Here is an 18,213-nt window from a genome sequence, read left to right on the forward strand (position 1 = left end):
CTGATTCGCGACGATATTGCCTAGGTGAGAACCACGCCCGGAAGGTGATGCGTTAAATGCGGCCCAGCATCGTTATACGTGGTGATTAGAAAGACTTGCTTGTCAGACTGCTTTCAGACATGCTACGACTAGATCTGGTTGAATAAGCGAGCAGGCCAAAGAGCAGAAATAATATCAACTTGGACATACTGGACCGTTTCAAGTATTCAAGGCGTTAGCCTTGCGCTCTAGACATGGAGTCAGAATCCCGTTAGTGGTGGGCTACTAAGAGACCTTGGCACCGAGTAAAAGTCCGGTACGGTGCAGGCAAGGTGTAAGGGGATAGTATAATCGATTGATGCTATAATTTGATATGGTAGAGGTATAATGCAGGCTGGGTGCTAGTAAGGTGCCGGCACAGTGGAATTTAAGTGTTAAAAGCTATTATATATATTAAAAGAATACTAAATATTGTATATTATTTAGTTAACTGTACGTCTCTGTATGTCCCTAAAAGACATAAACTTTAAAAGACACTTGCGTTTAGGCAAAATTGTAACCGGGCTTACTTGATCGATAATCGATTTCATCAACTAAAGAGCTTAATCGATATAGATCAATCAACTAGAACTGCGAAATTGATCGGTACCACGAATGTCAAAGCTCGGGATCAACACTCCCTCCACTAAAAAATCGGTCCCCTTTTCTCACAGTAGTCTATTCACCGCATCCAATACGATCACGTTTTCAAATCCTCCTCTTGACGCCAATTACCAAAGCAGACGGCCTCCTCACAAAGCCGTCTGTAAATTCCAACTCGGCAGCTGGCTCCAGCTCAAAGTCAAAATTCCTAAACAAGGCCGCCGCCATGCAACGGAGCTCCATTTCGGCCAGGTTGCGACCAATGCACGCCCGCGGCCCGATACTAAACGGCATAAAAGCACTCCTTTGCCTAGCCGTGAGACGCGTGCCGGGATCCCAGCGGCCAGGGTCAAAGGAGTCGGCGCCGGATCCCCATATTTCCTCGGAGTGGTGGAGGGTATACATGGGAACCGAAACAACCTGGCCCGCGCAAAACACCTGGCCGCAGATGTCGACCGGTGGGCTGCCGACAGGAATCTGCCGCGGCAGGCCGAGGGAAAAGGCGCTGTGGAAGCGTAGCGTCTCCCAGATGACCCAATCGAGGCTTAATAGTGCACCGCCGCGACGGCATCATGTCAGTCGGGGATCGGTTCGCGGCAGTTGCCGAGAAAGGAGGGAGCAGACGTACTATGGAATATGCTTGGCCATCTCGTACGTCGGAATGTCGACTCCGGCGGGCACCACTTCGTTTACGGCCTCGTGCAGCTTTTCCATGACGCCTGGTGTGGACGCCACGCAGTGCACCATGCAGGCGAGCGTGATGGCGGTGGTGTTGCTGCCGGCAACAAGAAACGCCAGAGACTCGGTCGTCAGCTCATCGCGCCCCAGGAGCTCGCCGCTGTCGTCCCTGCTCTGCATCATCTTGGCAAGTATGTCCATGCGCGTGTTCTCGGCCAGAGCTTCGGGGTCGAGGCGGCGTCTCACGCGCTCGACAGCAATGCCCGTCATGTGCTCGACGGCCTTGGAGCCGAGCCGGAAGAAGGGGTCGGGGAGAAACTTGCTGAAGGGCTTGAGCTGGGGAAGGCAGCCCAACGCTGCCGATACGTCCCCTTGGCGATTCAGCACATCAATGGCCGCCACGCATGTCGGGGGGGCGTCGTACGTCTTGCGCTCGTCTACCAAGTCTTGTCCCAGGGAGAGCATCCCAAATGGCGCGCCAAAGGCGAGATCGCCGGTGACGTCAAAGGCCAGATAGCTGAACCAGGGCAGGGCATTAAAGGTATAGTAGCCGTCTTTGGCGGAACCAGAGTTGTTTTGACACATGTAGGTCCATTGGCTGACCAGACGTGCGATATGCGTACGGATGTATGGCTCGAACTGGCAGATGGACCTAGCAGAGAAGACGTGGGCGATGGCCCGTCGCTTCCTCGCATGGTCTCGTCTGCTACGAGTGTTGAAGATGCTGCGATGTCCTGGCCCTGCAAAGGCGTCGTAGAAGTCTCTACGGGGCCAGTCAGTACCGTGCCGTTGATGATTGTGAGAGGCGGCAACCTACGATTTTAGGAAACCATTGCCATGCCCGTAGACGGCCTGGATGGCGTCGGCGTCTGCAATGGAAAAATGGTTTGGCTGGATGCTCACAATCTTGCCGTACGTTCTGTGGGCTTCATCAACGGCTAGATAACGCCGTCGACGGCGACACTGGTAAAAAAGCCATAGGCTGCTCCAGGCAGCGGGGAAGGGACCTGAGATGCCAAGTCGTTTGCAGGATGCCAGGTGTTGGAGGATGCACGAGGCTACGACTATAGCCAGTGTAATGCACACAAGGGTGATGGAGAGGAGAGCCATGGTGGAAAGGACCGATGGAGGCAAGTTGACAGCGAGACGGCCAGGCAGAGGATTTCTTTATTTCCACCTAGTACTCCGTGACTACATATATCTGTGTCGCAACGGGTCACACATGACGAGTACGCATTACGTACTAATAACCTAGATAAGGGCCAGCCCTGATTCGCGCACGGCTAACCGTGCTAATAACGCACTTATAAAAAGGGCGTATACAATTATTTCCTTTGTAGAAAAACATGGACTTGTCAATAATACTTGACACCAGACATCACATGCTTATAGGTGCCTAACTGTGTGACAGTCTGGTACTCCTGTCACGCCCCACTTTATTGGCACTCGCTCAACCCGCACCATCTGAAGATGAAGTGGGGCATGGCACGGCTGCTTGCAGTAGTAGACCCACTACATCTCATCGGTTGCATGTGTGTTAAGGCGTGCTGCAAGTAAGTCGCCTGGACTTGACCCTTATCAACTGTTGGCAGGAGCCTAAATTGAGCTAAACTTAAACCCCGTGTGATATCAATTGATGTCTGGTGTCATGTCAAGTAGCTTTGTATAACTTGAATACTAGCTAGTCATTTTATTATAAAATAGTTTAGGTATTGAATCAAGTACTTTTTAGAATCTATCTGGCTTCTCATTAAATAATAATCCCTACCGAGTACCGGTACAAGCTTGCAGCCTCGAGACAACCAACGGGTTGGGTGTGTACCGGCCAGGAATTTCGAACCCATGTAGCTGTTGGGCAGCATTTTGCTGTGCGACTACCCGGCTTGGGCGCTGAAACAAAAAAGCAAGTCCGCGGAACGTAGAAAGCTTTCCGGGCCCGTGGCCTTTATTCTCTACATGTATAGATGTAAACGAACCAGATGTGCAGTGTCACACGCCACGCACCATAATCACATCCATTCCATACTGCGCGACAGCGGACTCGGGCACAAGGGCAACCAATATAAGAGGCACCCTTTTCGGAAGCAACAAAGAGCCATGTATGCTCCCCGACTAAAGAGACGGATTACACAGCATCATGTATTCCAACTCGATCCCCATGGCCCCCGGCGGCTCCCTAGACGCAGTGGTCGGCGTGCTCGCAAAGCATCGAGATGACGACTACTATGCATACGAGAATAGGGATGGCTGGTATCTCGGCCTCGGCAGCCACGCCTCGTTGACGGTTGGCCCAGACGGCAAAACAGCAACCAAGATCTGCGCGGACCGGAAGACAGCGGCCCTCCCCGTCGCCGGGTCCATCAACGACATTGCCAGGGCCTTTGTCGCAGAGTACTCTGCTCTCGGCAGGATCTATGGCCAGGTCGGCTTCAACTACGCAGCCATCATGTCCGGCCAGGCATACAACCCCGGCCAGTGGCCAGTGCTGGCCCTCATGGCTCCCCGCGTCCATGTTTCCGTATGTCGAGACGGCATCACCGTCTCGGGCCATTGCGACGACGAGGCAAGGTCGGTCTACGACTTGGTCAAGTCCAGTGTCGTTGGGGGTGCCGCTTCGGCCGTATCCACCAACTTCATGTCGGTCGATGTGCAGGTCGACTGCGACGACTATGCCTCCCGAGTCGGGCGGGCCACGGCGGAAATCATACAAGGCAAATACATCAAGGCCATTCCCTCTCGGATAGTCAACCTTGCCGAGCGGGTCGACATGCTGGCGACGCTCTACCACGGCCGTCGTGCCAACACGCCCGCGCGATCGTTTACCCTGAGCCATGCCGGGATGCAAGCTACCGGCTTCAGCCCAGAGGTGCTGCTCTCCATCAAGGAACAAGTCGTCGCTACTGAGGCGGTGGCCGGGACCCGGCTCGTCGAGGGGGCGGATCCGGAGCCGGCTCGTGATGCGCTGATGAACGACCCAAAGGAGGTCATGGAGCACGCCATCGCCATCAAGGGCTCCATCAGGCGATTACGTCGTATCTGCACTCCCGAGAGCCTCGCCGTCAAAGACTTCATGTCGGTCGTGCCTCGGGGTAATGTGCAGCACCTCTACTCGTGCGTCACGGGCACCCTCGAGTCCGGCAAAGATGGCTGGGATGCTCTCCCGGGTTTGGTCGCAAATATTACGGTGCCGGGTATCCCTGGACGGGGCAACATGGAGGCCATCGAGACCTTTGAACCGCATCCCAGGGACATGTACTGCGGTGCGGTGCTAATGCTCGAGCCTGCGGCAGGATTGTTCGAGGCGACCCTTGTGCTTCGCACCGTCTTCCAAGATCAGCAGCGGCAATGGCTGCAGGCTGGTGCTGGCGTCACCAGTCTCTCCAGGCCGGAACGAGAGTTCACCGAAACCTGTGAGAAGTTGGGTAGTATTTTTCCCTATTTGGTGGCGGAAACAAAGCCGTGGGGGGAGTTGAAAGGTTCACATCTAGTTAATTAAATAAGCAGGCTATAAGATTAGCTTGAATATACTAAACCATTTCACTATGGGGCCGGAATCACCGTTGACATCAATTGATAGCTCTCACCCCACTCTAACGGCTCTAACGGCCGCATGCACTTACGATGGCGACCGGACGATTGACTCTTGTTTCTCTCAACGACTAGCGTATCTAGGCACTACTAACGCATTAATTCGACAGGTTTCGCTGCCTTTGGGGGCCCCCTTGCTCGCCATTCTGCTATATCTGTGTACCAGCCAAGTCAAGGCGGTTGTTGTATTGACACATGCAGTTGTCACTCTGGTCTCTTATCAGGCGGCCGGTTTGTGTTTATGCGTGGCACAGGCCCGAGCACCTTCAATGTTGTATCTGAAATGGCGATCTGGTTTTAGTCATTTTTCGCATTACCGGCATCATGACAAGACGGTATCCGCCGGGGAATTACTACAGTGCGGCTGAAGCCGTGCTTATCCGTTCGGATGTTGAACATGACTGCGTCGGATGACGCACCTCTTCGCAGCACACTTTAACCAAGTCGATGCAAACAATTCAATTTCATCCGACTCTTTGAGACATTCAACAAATATAGACCAGTTTATCTCACTCCTCAAGGCATAGGAAACATTCCGATGCCAATCTTTGCAATTATTGGCTTCCCTCTCAACTCTCCATACTCGTCATGTATCGCGACATTTCCAAACCACCGCCTCCGCTACCGTCGCCGGATTTGACCGAGTTGGACGAGGGCATTCACCTTCTTAAGCCCTTGTCCCGGCGTGGTGAGGGACCTGGCGTTATTCTAGTCACCCCAGACTACGTCGGCCAATTGACAATTACCGATGGTGTCCCGTCGCCTATTTTGAAATGGGCAGAGGAGGGATATGTCGTCGCCGAGGTGCAGGAATCAGCGTTGCGGCGTCGAGGCAGCCAAGTCATCACCATGGCCCTCGGCGCGATTGCCACATGCGACAAGTGCGATTCAGGCTCAGTTGGACTCGTGGGTAAGACGACCCTACCCCCATTGTTCTTTTCTTTCCGTCAGCTCCTAACATACTGTAGTATATCAGCCAGAGGCATGGAAAGTCGTGGCCCCTACACTCGCTCAATTCGAGCAAATCGTCGGCGCAGTCGTATACAGCCGCGCCGGCGATCATGATGACCTAGAGTCGGCATCTATTCCGGTTCTGCAACACCTCGCGGGCCCCGGTGACAATTCTAGGTCGCCTTCTTTGACTGTGTATTCCTATCCCACCGCCAAACCAGGGTTTGCCGTGCCCTCCCATCCCAACTTCCACTACAACGCCGAGTCACTCTCACACACGCGAAATCTCACGTTTCTCAAGCCCCTCATGAACGGGCCATACTTTGACCTTGAAAAAATCTGGGACGAGCACACGTATTATGAGTTTGCGGACCGGTCGGTGGAACATACGATGAGTACCATGGTTGCCGAGCCATATGTGAACCACGTTCCTACCGTGAGTGAATCCTGAATTCCAACTAGTCTGCAAGACGAATCCGCCGCGTGCTCACGCATTCGTACATAGTTGACAGGCGGCATTGGACGCGAGCGCCTGACCGAGTTTTACCGCAACAACTTCATCTTTTGCAATTCCGCCAACACACATCTGGAGCTTACAAGTCGCACGGTAGGACTAGACCGCGTCATTGACGAGTTTATATTCAAAACCACGCACGACCAACAAGTCGATTGGCTGTAAGTAATGCCTCCCCCCGCTGCGGGTGTCAAGTGTTCTGACCGCGTACATACTTTAGGCTGCCGGGCGTTCCGCCAACCGGGCGCGAGCTCGAGATCCCCTTTACTGCCGTTGTGAATATCCGCGGCGACAGGCTCTACCACGAGCATGTTTCTTGGGACCAGGGCACGGCGCTGAGGCAACTCGGTTTGATGCCGGAGTATTTGCCGTTTCCGTATGCGCTGCCGGATGGGAGGGGGCCGGCTGCCGGCAAGAGGTTTGAGTACAAGGTGCCTGTGCTTGGGGTGGAAACGGCGAATAAGATGCGGGATAAGAATTCTGTAGAGTCGAATGGATTGTTTGGAGGCGAGGTGCGGGAGGTTTCGAATTAGCGTGGGATTATTCACATTTCTACGTGTATATCATCTTTCCAGGCTGTAATGGGAGTGCTCAGTGCATTATCTAGATGTAGCGCCTTGAACGTGTATATGATCCTATGCCGAGTTTGTACTGGCTGTCTGGCCACCATGCCCACCACTGTGCCGGCAGAATGGTCAAGTGTATTAGCCGCCTGGCAGCACTTTATCTATTCCAAATACTTCGTGCCCTGCATTACCCCGCAAGCCACTTGCCCTCTTTCCAAGCTGTCGCCGTCGACGCCAGTAAGTCGATCATGTCCCTATCAGTCGACCCTATCGGGCTCCCCCGAACTCCTCCTATCGACGGTCGACCGCTTTCGGCTAGAGCCTCAGTATCTCCTCTGGCCACGATGATCCGTCGGATATGGCCACACGGACCCCCGTCGGGCGAGACACCGTCTCGACCATGTAACCGCCGCGACGGGCCGTACCCGACAATCCATAACGGAGGTGAGCAGGTACAAAAAGTGCCGGCTCACCAGGCCAAAGCACCATGGATACGGATATGAGCAATACGTGTCGGCCAACTTGTCAAGTATTTCATAGCTACTCGTCGATACAAATCTACGTCATGTCCGCACGGCAAGACTACGACGTCATTGTGATAGGAGCAGGTACGTCTAAAGCAGCATCACAGACACAATCCGCTAACTCGCAACAGGGTGGTACGGTCTCGCCGCGGCAAGGACATATATCGAGCTGCACCCCCATGAAAAGATTGCCATCCTCGAAGCAGATTCCACCTGCGGAGGAACATGGTCCAGAGACAGGCTCTACCCGGGCCTCAAGTCCAACAACCTCTACGGCTCCTACGAGTACCCGGATTTCCCAATGACGCAGGACGTATATGGCGTCAAGCCGGGACAGCATATTCCCGCCGCCGTTCTGCACCAATACCTCACCGACTTTGCTACCAAGTTCGGCGTGCTCGAGAGGACACGCTTCAACACCCGCGTCGATGCCCTCGAAGCCACGGCCCAAAACTCCTGGATCGTCTACACGTCGCCGTCCAAGGCCGCCGCCGACCCGGGTCCACCAGAAATCCTACATGCGAAAAGAGTCATTATCGCATCGGGACTCACTTCGCAGCCTAATATTCCGCAGTACCCGGGCCAAGAGACCCTCGAGTCGAGCTTTTTCCACGCCAAAGACTTTTGCGAGCAACGCGACACGGTCAAGACGGCCAGGAGGGCCGTCGTCATTGGCGGCGGTAAATCCGCCCTGGACTGCGCATACGCCTTCGCCACGGACGGCGGCAACGCACAAGTCGACCTGGTGATTCGCCCGTCGGGCCAAGGCCCCGTGTGGCTCTGCCCAGCACACGTCACGCCCTTCAGGAGGGCGACGGAGGAGCTCCTCAACACGCGGCTCCTGACGTGGTTCAGCCCGTGTCCCTGGGGCGGCGAGGACGGCTACTCCCTCGCACGGCGGTTCTTGCACGGCACAACCGTGGGCCGGTTCCTCGCCCGGTCCTTTTGGCGGCTCTTGAGCGCCGATGTCATCCGGGCGAATGGGTATAATGGCCATCCGGAGCTGGTGAAGCTCAAGCCGTGGGAGAGCGTGTTCTGGACGGGAAGCGGCGTCGGCATACACAACTACCCTAGCAATTTCTTCCATCTGGTCAAGCAGGGCAAGATCAGAGTCCACGTTGCGAGTGTTTCCAAGGTGGGAGGGAAGAACGTGTACCTCTCTGACGGAGGTGTCTTGTCAGACGTGGACGTGGTCGTGTGCGCTACGGGCTGGGACAAGAAATCCGCCATCAAGTTTGTCAATTTTCATCCTCAGGCGTCGCTTGCCCATATGCCCGAGGAGAAGAAGGACGCGCTGGTCAGTCAGGCGGACGACTGTATTCTGTCCTCGTTCCCTCTTTTAAAAGAGCAGCCTGTCCTGCGCGGCGCGCCGAAAAGCGTTGAGCCGTTGCGAAACTACCGCTTCATCGTGCCGCTGGACCACGTGTCGAGCTGTAACATCGCGTATGCGGGCATGGTGTCGACCGTTAGCACAACCATGTTTGCTAGCGTGCAGGCGCTTTGGATTTCGGCCTTTTTCGACGGCAAGCTGCGTCGCGGGCCGGGGAGCCAGGCGGATGTGATGCAGGAGGTGTTGCTGCACACGGAGTTTGGCAAGTGGCGGTATCCGTGTGGCTACGGGGCCGAGCTGCCGGATTTTGCGTTTGATTCGGTGCCCTATGTTGATTTGTTGCTGAACGATTTGGGGTTGAATGTTCATCGGAAGGAGTCGCGGCTGATGGAGCTGGTTGCGCCGTATAAGCCGCGCGATTATAGGGGTTTGATGGAGGAATGGCAAGAGGCGCAGCACTGGGGGAAAGTTTAACCTCGAGTGGTGCGCGAATTATACAACCAGAATCAATGATACGTCGTGATTTTTAGTTGCAGCATGTATAATATCGCTCTTGCACCTTGTCTTTGGGAACTGTGGAAATACCTTGCTACTACCCCTGGCCTGGCAAACTCGTATCTACCACAGCCAGGCGATAAATTGAGGAGCTGACCTCGGCATATGTGTACTAATGTCAATGTAATGGTCAAATCTTTCCGTCTCGACTTGTCTATCGTCTCTTCTTCAAGTTCCACGTGGTACTTGGTCATATTAAGCTACAAAACGAAGCTACATCTCCCAAGTCTCCGGTCAAAGTCGGCCCAACAGCTACTTCTCATAGCTAATCAACCCGTCAATAGTACCCGCATGCAGTCCCCCCGTAATCTGAATATCCGCCGCCGTCGTATGCCTCGCCGCATCACTCAAGAGATACACCACCGCCCCCGTCAAATCATTCTGCGTGCTGAGCCTCTGGTTCGGAGGCGCCAGCCACATCTGCTCGCCCTCCCTCGCGCTGCGCTTGCCCTCCCTCACCGTCCGCGTCATGTCCGAGTCGACGAACCCCGGGCTGATGGTGTTGACCCTGATGCCGTGGGGGGCGAGCTCCACGGCCAGCGCCTTGGAAAGCATCAGAATGGCGCCCTTGGACGCATTGTACGCGGCCATGCGGTAGCCCGGCAGGGCAATGTGCGCCGACTGCGAAGCAATCAGGACCATGGCGCCCTTTGTGCCTTGCTTGATGATTTGCCGGGCGGTCAGTTGGGCGACGAAGAAGCTGCCTCTCACCTAGGTCCATCAGAGTCAGTAGAGTACTTGAGAAGAGTCGTAGTACGTACATTAATGTCTTGGATTCTGGTAAACTCGTTCCAGGTTTGGTCTAGGAACGGTTTATCAATGGCAATTCCTGCGGCGGGCACGCATCCGTCAATCGTTCCCAAACTGTCGAGGGCCTTGTTGAATGCTGTTTTGATGCTGTCCTCGTTGGTGACGTCCATTTGGATATATGTCGTCTTGACGCCGAATCGTTGGCTTAGCGTCGAGAACTCGGCGACTGGTTCTGGCTGAATGTCGAAGACGGCCACGTTGCCGCCCATTTCGCAAATGGCGCGGGTGCAGGCGAAGCCGATGCCTTGGGCGCCTCCGGTGACAATGTAGCTGCGGTTACGGAGCTCAAACATGGGACGGACATTTTGGAGTTGATCTGGAGATGCCATTTTGTGTGTTTAATTTTGTCTTGCCTAGGTTGATCATGTTGGGTTATTGTTTAGGACAAGTGCGACTTGACGCAATAATATGGCCAGGCGGACCCGAACCGCAGTCTTTGGTCATGTCGACGAATGTCTCGCCACGGGTGGTAGGGGCGTCGGACGCATTGATGTGTCTTGTCCGACAAACGAAGCCGCCTGTCGGGTAGTGCACTTTTCGGTAATGAGTCGGAATCGAAGTTTATCGGAACATGCACCAACCAGACTCGCTTGGCGTCAACAGATAAACGCCCCGCAAGCTAACGAGAGCCGATGCTGTTCCTTGACCGTCTCAGATAAGGTTACCATGTATTTACGGTTGTAAGGGGTAACCCAAGATAAAACGTTGGGTAGGAAATGGGGAAAACTTAATTTCTAAGCATCTTGTCATAAATAATCAAGTAGCGTGAGGCCTTGAATGTATTTCTTTGTCTGGTTTGAAATAAACGACACTTGTGTGTTGTAACTTGTATCGTTACGCACCCGCCATTGGTCAAGTTGGGAAGCACGACACACCTGGCGCAGGGCAAGTCTAGTTGAGCGTTCTTACCAGTTAAAAGTCCACCGAGTACCAGCGCATCGAGATTTCACGCCAAGGGTGAACAGCAGCTCCAGGATGAAGCGTCCATCAAGCAAGCAGACAACTCATCCGGTCAATGTCAGGACAGACACTAGGGTAGGCGGCTTGGATAGACTGCTCTGCATCATTCACCAGTTCACAAAACCTGGATTGTAGTTTGGATGCTTGATGCAAGTTGGCGCCATTGTAAACATCAGGGAATGAGTACCATGACCTCGTTTGGATTGCTTCCCATTCTTGTCGCCACGGCAGCGGAAGGTCTTCCACAAATCCAATCATCTGTGCGATTAGCTCAGCTTCATCGCCCAAATGAAAGAATGGTCGAGCTGCGAATACGAGTGTGTATATCTGCAGAGCAGTCAGTATTGCTGGCCAGAGTGTTTGATAACCGAGCTTACTATGCAACCGGCTCGCCAGAGGTCGACTCCATGGTCGAAACGGCCGGTAAAGATGATCTCTGGTGCATTCAAATCTCCAGGCTGGGCAAGATGAGCGGGCTCTTTGCCACATCTAAATGTTTGTCCCTAGTCAATTAAGTAAATATTCTTTTTAATTTTTATAATATTTAATACTAAATTTAATATTTATATAAGTAATATTATAAAAGTTTTATATTATTTTATAAGTTTTTTTTAATATAAAGTAATTATAAATATTTATAGTTAGCTTAGGCTCTTTATAAATAAACTAGGTAATTTGCAAATTAGATATATTCGTGACTAGCCTAGAACAGATATATTGTGCCAAAATACGTTTTCTTAGTTATAACATTCCTGTTACACGATTAGCCACCAAGAAATGGACATCACCGACTTAGGACCTCGAGGTTACACAGATTAAACAAATGACCCGGTGGAAACCCTAGGCATAGACGTTCCATTCATGTATATATATCGGTTACTCGTCCCGGCTTTTCTCTTGGGAAACCAAGGACCTCTAACATGCTACGATATTGTCTTTGAATTGAGTCATTTCTGCTCCGAGCCCTTATATAAAGCCCTTGTCACAGAATCTCACTGTCAAGTTGCGGTCGATCATGGGATTCGGATCTGACAGCCCCTTCATGGGAGGCACAATGCCAGTATAACAAGGGCTTTGAATAAGGGCTTGTGAATAGCTTTCAATTGAATCTAATAGTTGTTTTTAGGTCTAAAAGATTCTTGGGGAAGTTAATCCAGTAGTCCAGGACCCCGACCTTGGCCCGTATATATACATAATAATCCAAGTGTGTGTAGCCTAACCTAGACGACTGAGGCATCTAGGTCATTGCTGACTTGGGCTTTTATTCTAGAAACTCTGACCTGACCTTGTGACCCCTTTATGGTCCGTCATGAGGCATTATGCTGCCAGTTGGTATTTTTTTTGGAGGTTGCTGTGAACTTGTTATCTGTGCGACGGTTGACTTAAACTGTCAATTGGCATCACAAGACTGTCTATAAGGAAAGGCTCGTGGCAAAGACAAGGATGGTAAAATCATGCTCTATATTGATAACCTTGTAAAAACTAAGAAAAAGGCCTGAGGAAGAAGAAAGTGCGGCTGTTTGCCTTCACGTGATCACGTGAGACCGTCAACAGTCCAGACAAGTCGTCTATTTAATCCTACTTCCACGGGCAAAAAGAGCTGCATCCACACACAGGCGTGAAAGACAAGGGCGTTGATCCGACTGTCCGTAGGAACATCGTCCGACCAGGAATAGGTAGAATGCCATTGCGGCTGCGTAGTAGAGTAGCTGCGTTATGGCGAACAGACGTATCCAGTGTCTGAGAATCGCCTCCCACTTCGTTGTTGTGACAACATTGAGCGTACGAACCTTTTGACTCGGGCTTCCGGATTCGAGTACTCTCCCGAGGAGGGTCAGTGGACAAAGCTAGAGCTGCGAGGGTGTCCATTATCAAGTTAACCCAGAGAAACAGGGCCGCCATCCATGTCGAGGGTTGTGAGCCGCTGGAGACCGCCAGGATAAGTGCCAACAGTACGGCCGGCACGTTGGCCGTAAGCTGTGGCCGAAGGAATTGCCTCACAGCATCATTCACTGCCTGGCCCCATTTTAGTGCCTTGACAATTGTTGCAAAGTTATCATCCATTATAACAATAGCGGATGCCTCTTGGGCAACCTCTGTTCCGCTCTTACGCGCGGGCTCTTTGACGGCAATCGTGGTACCCATCTCCTTTAGCCTCTCAATTAGGATGCGCTTGTCTTCAGGGCTGGACCGCTGAAGCACGTGCAGCTTGGAAATAATCTTGCTCTGCTGCGGTATGCCAAGATTGCGGAAATTAGGCCCCTGTATAACGACGCTGCTAGGCTGCAAAATACCACAGTCCTGGGCCGTGATTTTGTCTCTTGCCAATGTTCGCACCATCTTGCTTTCCATAGAGTTTAAGGTGGCGGATTTGATAAGCCTGTCCTTGGCGGGCGCGCTTGACATGGACACAAAATTCGTGCTGGAAATGCCGCGGCCATCATCCAGGGACATTCCTTCGTAGTCGCCGGAGTCGCGGAAACTCTGTTGAGCCGTACTGAGTCTATGAGTGGTCCCAGTCGTACCCGAGACAACTGGCATCTTGTTCTGTCTCAAGATACCTGTCTTGTCAGGGCCAATAGTGGTTACATTGCCCATGGCCTCGCACGCCTTCAGATGGCGCACAAAGTTGTTTTTGACACCCAAACGCGTTGTGGCAAACTCTGATGCGAGAGCAGCGGCGAGGAAAAGTCCGTCGAGCACAGCAACAATGACGATGGCGATGACAATAATGGAAATATTGGAAAATAATGGGTCCCCAAAGGTAAGCCGAGGCCGGTTAAAGAGGAACGGGATAAGGAGGAAAATGAGCAAAAGGAGGCTAGCCGAGGCAGCAATCATTGTAATGTAGGTGGCCACGGCGTTAATCTTGCCTTGTGGAGGTATTGGTTCTAGTCCTTTGTTCGGTGACATGATGGTCCTGTCATAAGACGAATAGACGCCGGTCGGGGTAGTAATAAATGTTCCCACGCCTTGGGCGCCAGACTGGATACAAGGATCCAGTTTTGTAACGTTTTCGTGATTCTCGATTGCCACATAAGCGTCTTTGGCTGGTTGATTTCGAACAACTTCGCGTTCCCCTGGCGCTTGGGATTCGTCACACTTGACATGACCTTCCATGAGTATGCCGTCGACTGGAACAAGATCTCCAGGTTCAATGTGGATGGAGCCGACCGCAGTCGTGGCCTCGTTGGACGAAGCCAATCGACTCGCGTTTTCGTAGTCCAAAGAATGCTGTTGTGGTCTCATATTGCCTGTGAGGTCTGAGATAAAGTCTGGATTTCGTTCGCTCCGTAGAATAGGCATTGGGTTCGGGCTTGGAAGTTTGGAAAAGTTACGTGGCGAGACGTTGAGGGAATTAACGGGCATGCTGATGCCGTCGTCCCCTGCCTGGAGCCCTGTAATGTTCTTGTCGGTCATGATCCTTCTGTCGAGGTGGCCACGCGAACCGGAAAGAGTAGTAACGGAAGAGTCGATGAATAGGTGGCTAATCTTGTCGCTCGTTCTCGCTCTGGGCACTGGGGGACCAGAGTCGGTATATTTCGGGGCAGATGACTGCAAGGACAAGGCAGATGGGGAATACGGCGCTGCTATCGGCAAACTTGCCCGTCGTGAAGTGGTCAACGAGGGGAGCAGAGCAAAAGGCCACGGCGGCCCTGATTATATCAAGCTTATTTCTAAGGGGCACCGCGTAAGAAGGACATCAGGGCATGATTATAGAACTTGATTGGTGAAACACACTTTGCCAGGTATTGGAAGTTGTGGAGAGCAAGGACAATGACGACGCAGACCCAGGCAATCCAAGTGCTGTGATGCTGTCAGCTTCGTCCGCCCGAGCTTAAGCAGGAAAGGGAAGGGTTTCCCCTACATCAAGACAAGGTTGCAGAGCCACTCGAAGCTCACAACTTCCGACTTTTGCTTCAGTTGGGATTCAAGAAAGAGTTGGCCCAGTGGAATGCCAATCAGCGCAATAACGAGGAGCTCGTTCCACTTCCTCACAAGCCAGCGCGCAAGACGCCGGGCGGCGTGGGGGAAACGCTCAGTATTTCCAGGCAAGCCGGCTTCGATTTGGGGGTGAGAGTAATCGGTACTACGAGTAGAGACGGAGAGCTGGTTTGGGGGTTGACCAGAGGCAGGGCTGCTCATTGACAGCGGTCGAACAGGGAGGCAAAGATGGTGGGAGGACAAAGCAACTAGGAACTGTACAATGCCAACCAGCACGACTTGAGCGAGGAGGGCATTCACACAGCGGCGAGTGAGGGAGGACGAGGGTGAGGGTCGGGCGATGGGGTCAGGTCTGGTGGGAGGATGCCAAACCTACCAGCTGACATATGTACATGCGTGTGTACGCAGCATTGTGGCGGTGGCAGTTCAAGTTGACTGGCTGAATGACGCTTGGATTCTCTGCAGTACCAGACCGCCTCAAGAAGCAAAGCATCACTTCAGCCATTCCCACAAGTCCAGATGTCCTCTTCAAAACCACTCCGAATCCCCCCATTTCATTTCTCGCGCGGCGGTCCCGGCACCACGGCCTTTTCATCACCAAAGATCAGAGGCGCCAGCGAACCTATGCACTCTTCGGGCAAGTGTGGCAGTCTACGCAACAGCGACGCCCAAAGGACACGTCCCGGGAGATGGAGGCCCAGCGCCTGTTGCTCCAACCCTCGATGCAGCGACTGCGAGCCTAAGAGATTGCCTCTCCATGGCGTTTCCGACCTTCAAAGTGCCATGTCTGGCCACGAGATGCCACGAGCATGTCACATGAATGAATGGCGAGCCCCGTCGAGGACCTCATTCTACCCCTCGCTGCTCAGAGTCTGTCTCGCCTGCGGCATCACATCCATGCAGTTCTGGGTACACCATCAGTTTCTGGGGCAAAGAGTAGGCAAGAGCGTCACATCCTCGGTTGAGCTGCTCGCCGGTTTGCTCACTGCAGACTATCCGGTACGATACTCGCAAGTTTTCGCCCTCATTCGACCAGCCCCAAGATTTGTCACGCTAACTGCCTCCCTTGCCAAGGTTTGCGACCCCAATCGGCTCAAGCCTCCGACCTTCTTGTTGGTACGGTTTCCAGACTCGTTTTTGTGCGAAAACCTCATATTGGCAAATTTGGGTCTCGTCATGTTGTATTGGATGCTCGTGGTTGATCAATTTTGGACAGGCATGTGGAGGAAGAGATATTTGCCGTGGGTTTTACTGGTAGTGGCAATGACAACGGGCTTAATTGGCGAGTTCCTTGTTGGGGACCTGGCAACCTTGCTCCTCAGCGTAGTACCACTCATTTGGAATGCTTGTATGATCAGTTGCCTTGTGTACGATGTGGTCATGGGGAAGGTTGGAACCGAGCTATAAGAGCGGAACAGGGGAGTTGGCTGAAAAGGCGAATGACGTGCCAAATCATTTCTAGCAATCGCCACCAATTTCAAAACAGTAACTACTCATCTCCTGCTCTCCTTGTAATATGGGTCAAGGTTCGGCTTCTTGGGCTAACACGGTTGTAGCATGGATAGGGTCCCCTAGACCAGAAAGCTGTGTCACTCTCGGGCGATGGGTTCTGAGGTTGTTATCAACCCGGCGCCAGGCTTGCCTGCCAATGCTGGCCGGGTGAGTTACTGCGATTTGGATCTAAGACAGCACTTGAGGTCAGAACTACTGTGACGGTCCAGAGGGCAACCCTAAGATTTTAATTCTCTCCTACGACCAGCATATAAGCGGCAGCTTCAATTTGTGACAAGGGCCGGAAATAGGGCTTGGAGCAAGAGGTTCAATTCAATACTATAATCTCGCAAGGTCTCAACGTTCCTTGGTTTCTCCAACAACAAAGAGGAAAATGAACGGTCCGCATATGAGGATAACAGAGATGCCTGACGCTTCTAGCTGGTCTGCGATGCCTTCGTGTCACAACGCTGGGCGCTTCGTTGGGCGGTGTTACCGGTGTGAGATGAGACCTAAGCGAGTTACAATATTCATATTTTCGGATTTCCAACAAACGAATTAAGGTCATTCAGGACAAAGACATGGACAAGGGGATTAAGGGAACCTGGGACGTTAGTGTGGCGGTCAGCAGCTCAGCTTATAACAGTCTGGTTAGTATAGGAGGAGTAACTTAGATAAAGGTAAAAGGCAGGGTAGACATAACAAGTAAAGTGTTTTTTATTACCCTAAGACTAAGAAATAAATAGAACCTATACTTAGGCAAACTAACTGTAATAGTATACGCGCTAAGAATACTACCAAATGTCTGCCGCCGGCGCATAGCACTTTTAACGACGAAAAAGGTGATGGCCCTAAGCCTTCAAAACCCTCAACAGCAATCAGGGCAGAACACATCCAAAGCATCTATGAAGAGATTAATAGATTGTGGAGGAGAAGGAATAAGCCACGGCAGACAAGCGATTCCCTGGAACGAAATGTACCACCTTTAACTTCAAGAAGAGAAAGCTCAAAGCTGAAAGAAACTTATTAGAAGATATACAGGTACTTGGCTATTAAGCTTTATATTATAATATATTTTATAGTAAGTCAATATATTTTATGATCAATTATTTATATAAATACTTAAATATATATAAGAAAAGTTTAAATATACTAAATACCTAGGTAGTAAGGGGATAAGCGCAATAAACGAAAAGAAAATAAGCCCGCCAAGCAATTTACGGCCCCTGATAGGTGCAGCTTGATTTGCTAGGGAGATGGCGCCTTCCGGATTCGGTCGAGTTGTCAAGTATTCAGTGTCACGTATTATTGATTCCACTCTCTGTACAAAAAAGCAAATAGTCTCTTGTTCAATCTGTACCAAATAATCCTTCTATATAGTAATTCATCAAAGTCGTGTTTAACCCCCGCCCGTGCCTGTACCACCACAGCATAGACAAGTTACTGATCGATTAGACTAGGTGGCCTATATATTATTCTCCCTGGCACTATAGGACAGCTTAAATAAACATTGAAACGGTAATTCTGGCGGGGAAACGGAAAGTGACGACCGCATGGTCCTCTGCCACGGTCCAAGCAAGTGCATTGACTGCTTAGCTAGGCGATTTTCACCAAGATCTAGATGCTAGAGAGGAAAGGGAAGCCAGAGAAAGAACGAGACTCGAGGAGAACTCGACTATA

At 52.0% G+C, this 18,213-nt stretch overlaps 8 protein-coding genes across 8 annotated transcripts; 4 read left to right on the forward strand and 4 right to left on the reverse strand.

The window, feature by feature from the left end:
* Positions 1-726: 726 nt before the first annotated feature.
* MAA_04436 (Cytochrome P450 CYP53A24) lies at positions 727-2,409 on the reverse strand (the record flags this gene model as incomplete). The annotated part of the gene is made up of 3 exons (XM_007822434.1): positions 727-1,126; positions 1,250-2,062; positions 2,117-2,409. 3 exons carry the CDS (start codon positions 2,407-2,409, stop codon positions 727-729), a joined length of 1,506 nt encoding a protein of 501 aa, XP_007820625.1.
* Positions 2,410-3,436: 1,027 nt separating this feature from the next.
* Positions 3,437-4,795, forward strand: MAA_04435 (Salicylate synthase; the record flags this gene model as incomplete). The annotated part of the gene is made up of 1 exon (XM_007822433.1): positions 3,437-4,795. The coding sequence occupies one exon, from the start codon at positions 3,437-3,439 to the stop codon at positions 4,793-4,795; it is 1,359 nt and encodes a 452-aa protein (XP_007820624.1).
* Positions 4,796-5,475: 680 nt separating this feature from the next.
* MAA_04434 (lea domain containing protein) lies at positions 5,476-6,885 on the forward strand (the record flags this gene model as incomplete). Its single annotated transcript, XM_007822432.1, has 4 exons — positions 5,476-5,797; positions 5,856-6,274; positions 6,344-6,513; positions 6,573-6,885. The coding sequence occupies 4 exons, from the start codon at positions 5,476-5,478 to the stop codon at positions 6,883-6,885; spliced, it is 1,224 nt and encodes a 407-aa protein (XP_007820623.1).
* Positions 6,886-7,405: 520 nt separating this feature from the next.
* On the forward strand, positions 7,406-9,246 carry MAA_04433 (dimethylaniline monooxygenase (N-oxide forming); the record flags this gene model as incomplete). Its single annotated transcript, XM_007822431.2, has 2 exons — positions 7,406-7,526; positions 7,574-9,246. The coding sequence occupies 2 exons, from the start codon at positions 7,406-7,408 to the stop codon at positions 9,244-9,246; spliced, it is 1,794 nt and encodes a 597-aa protein (XP_007820622.2).
* Positions 9,247-9,579: 333 nt separating this feature from the next.
* MAA_04432 (NAD(P)-binding domain protein) lies at positions 9,580-10,466 on the reverse strand (the record flags this gene model as incomplete). The annotated part of the gene is made up of 2 exons (XM_007822430.1): positions 9,580-10,038; positions 10,089-10,466. The coding sequence occupies 2 exons, from the start codon at positions 10,464-10,466 to the stop codon at positions 9,580-9,582; spliced, it is 837 nt and encodes a 278-aa protein (XP_007820621.1).
* A 2,209-nt stretch (positions 10,467-12,675) lies between these two features.
* On the reverse strand, positions 12,676-14,517 carry MAA_04431 (calcium P-type ATPase; the record flags this gene model as incomplete). Its single annotated transcript, XM_007822429.1, has 1 exon — positions 12,676-14,517. One exon carries the CDS (start codon positions 14,515-14,517, stop codon positions 12,676-12,678), a length of 1,842 nt encoding a protein of 613 aa, XP_007820620.1.
* A 67-nt stretch (positions 14,518-14,584) lies between these two features.
* Positions 14,585-15,243, reverse strand: MAA_11197 (uncharacterized protein; the record flags this gene model as incomplete). The annotated part of the gene is made up of 3 exons (XM_011413177.1): positions 14,585-14,774; positions 14,839-14,904; positions 14,966-15,243. The coding sequence occupies 3 exons, from the start codon at positions 15,241-15,243 to the stop codon at positions 14,585-14,587; spliced, it is 534 nt and encodes a 177-aa protein (XP_011411479.1).
* Positions 15,244-15,561: 318 nt separating this feature from the next.
* On the forward strand, positions 15,562-16,449 carry MAA_11198 (uncharacterized protein; the record flags this gene model as incomplete). Its single annotated transcript, XM_011413178.1, has 1 exon — positions 15,562-16,449. The coding sequence occupies one exon, from the start codon at positions 15,562-15,564 to the stop codon at positions 16,447-16,449; it is 888 nt and encodes a 295-aa protein (XP_011411480.1).
* Positions 16,450-18,213: the final 1,764 nt, after the last annotated feature.

Source organism: Metarhizium robertsii, assembly GCF_000187425.2.
Source record: "Metarhizium robertsii ARSEF 23 chromosome Unknown MAA_Scf_5, whole genome shotgun sequence".
Classification (NCBI taxonomy): domain Eukaryota; kingdom Fungi; phylum Ascomycota; class Sordariomycetes; order Hypocreales; family Clavicipitaceae; genus Metarhizium; species Metarhizium robertsii.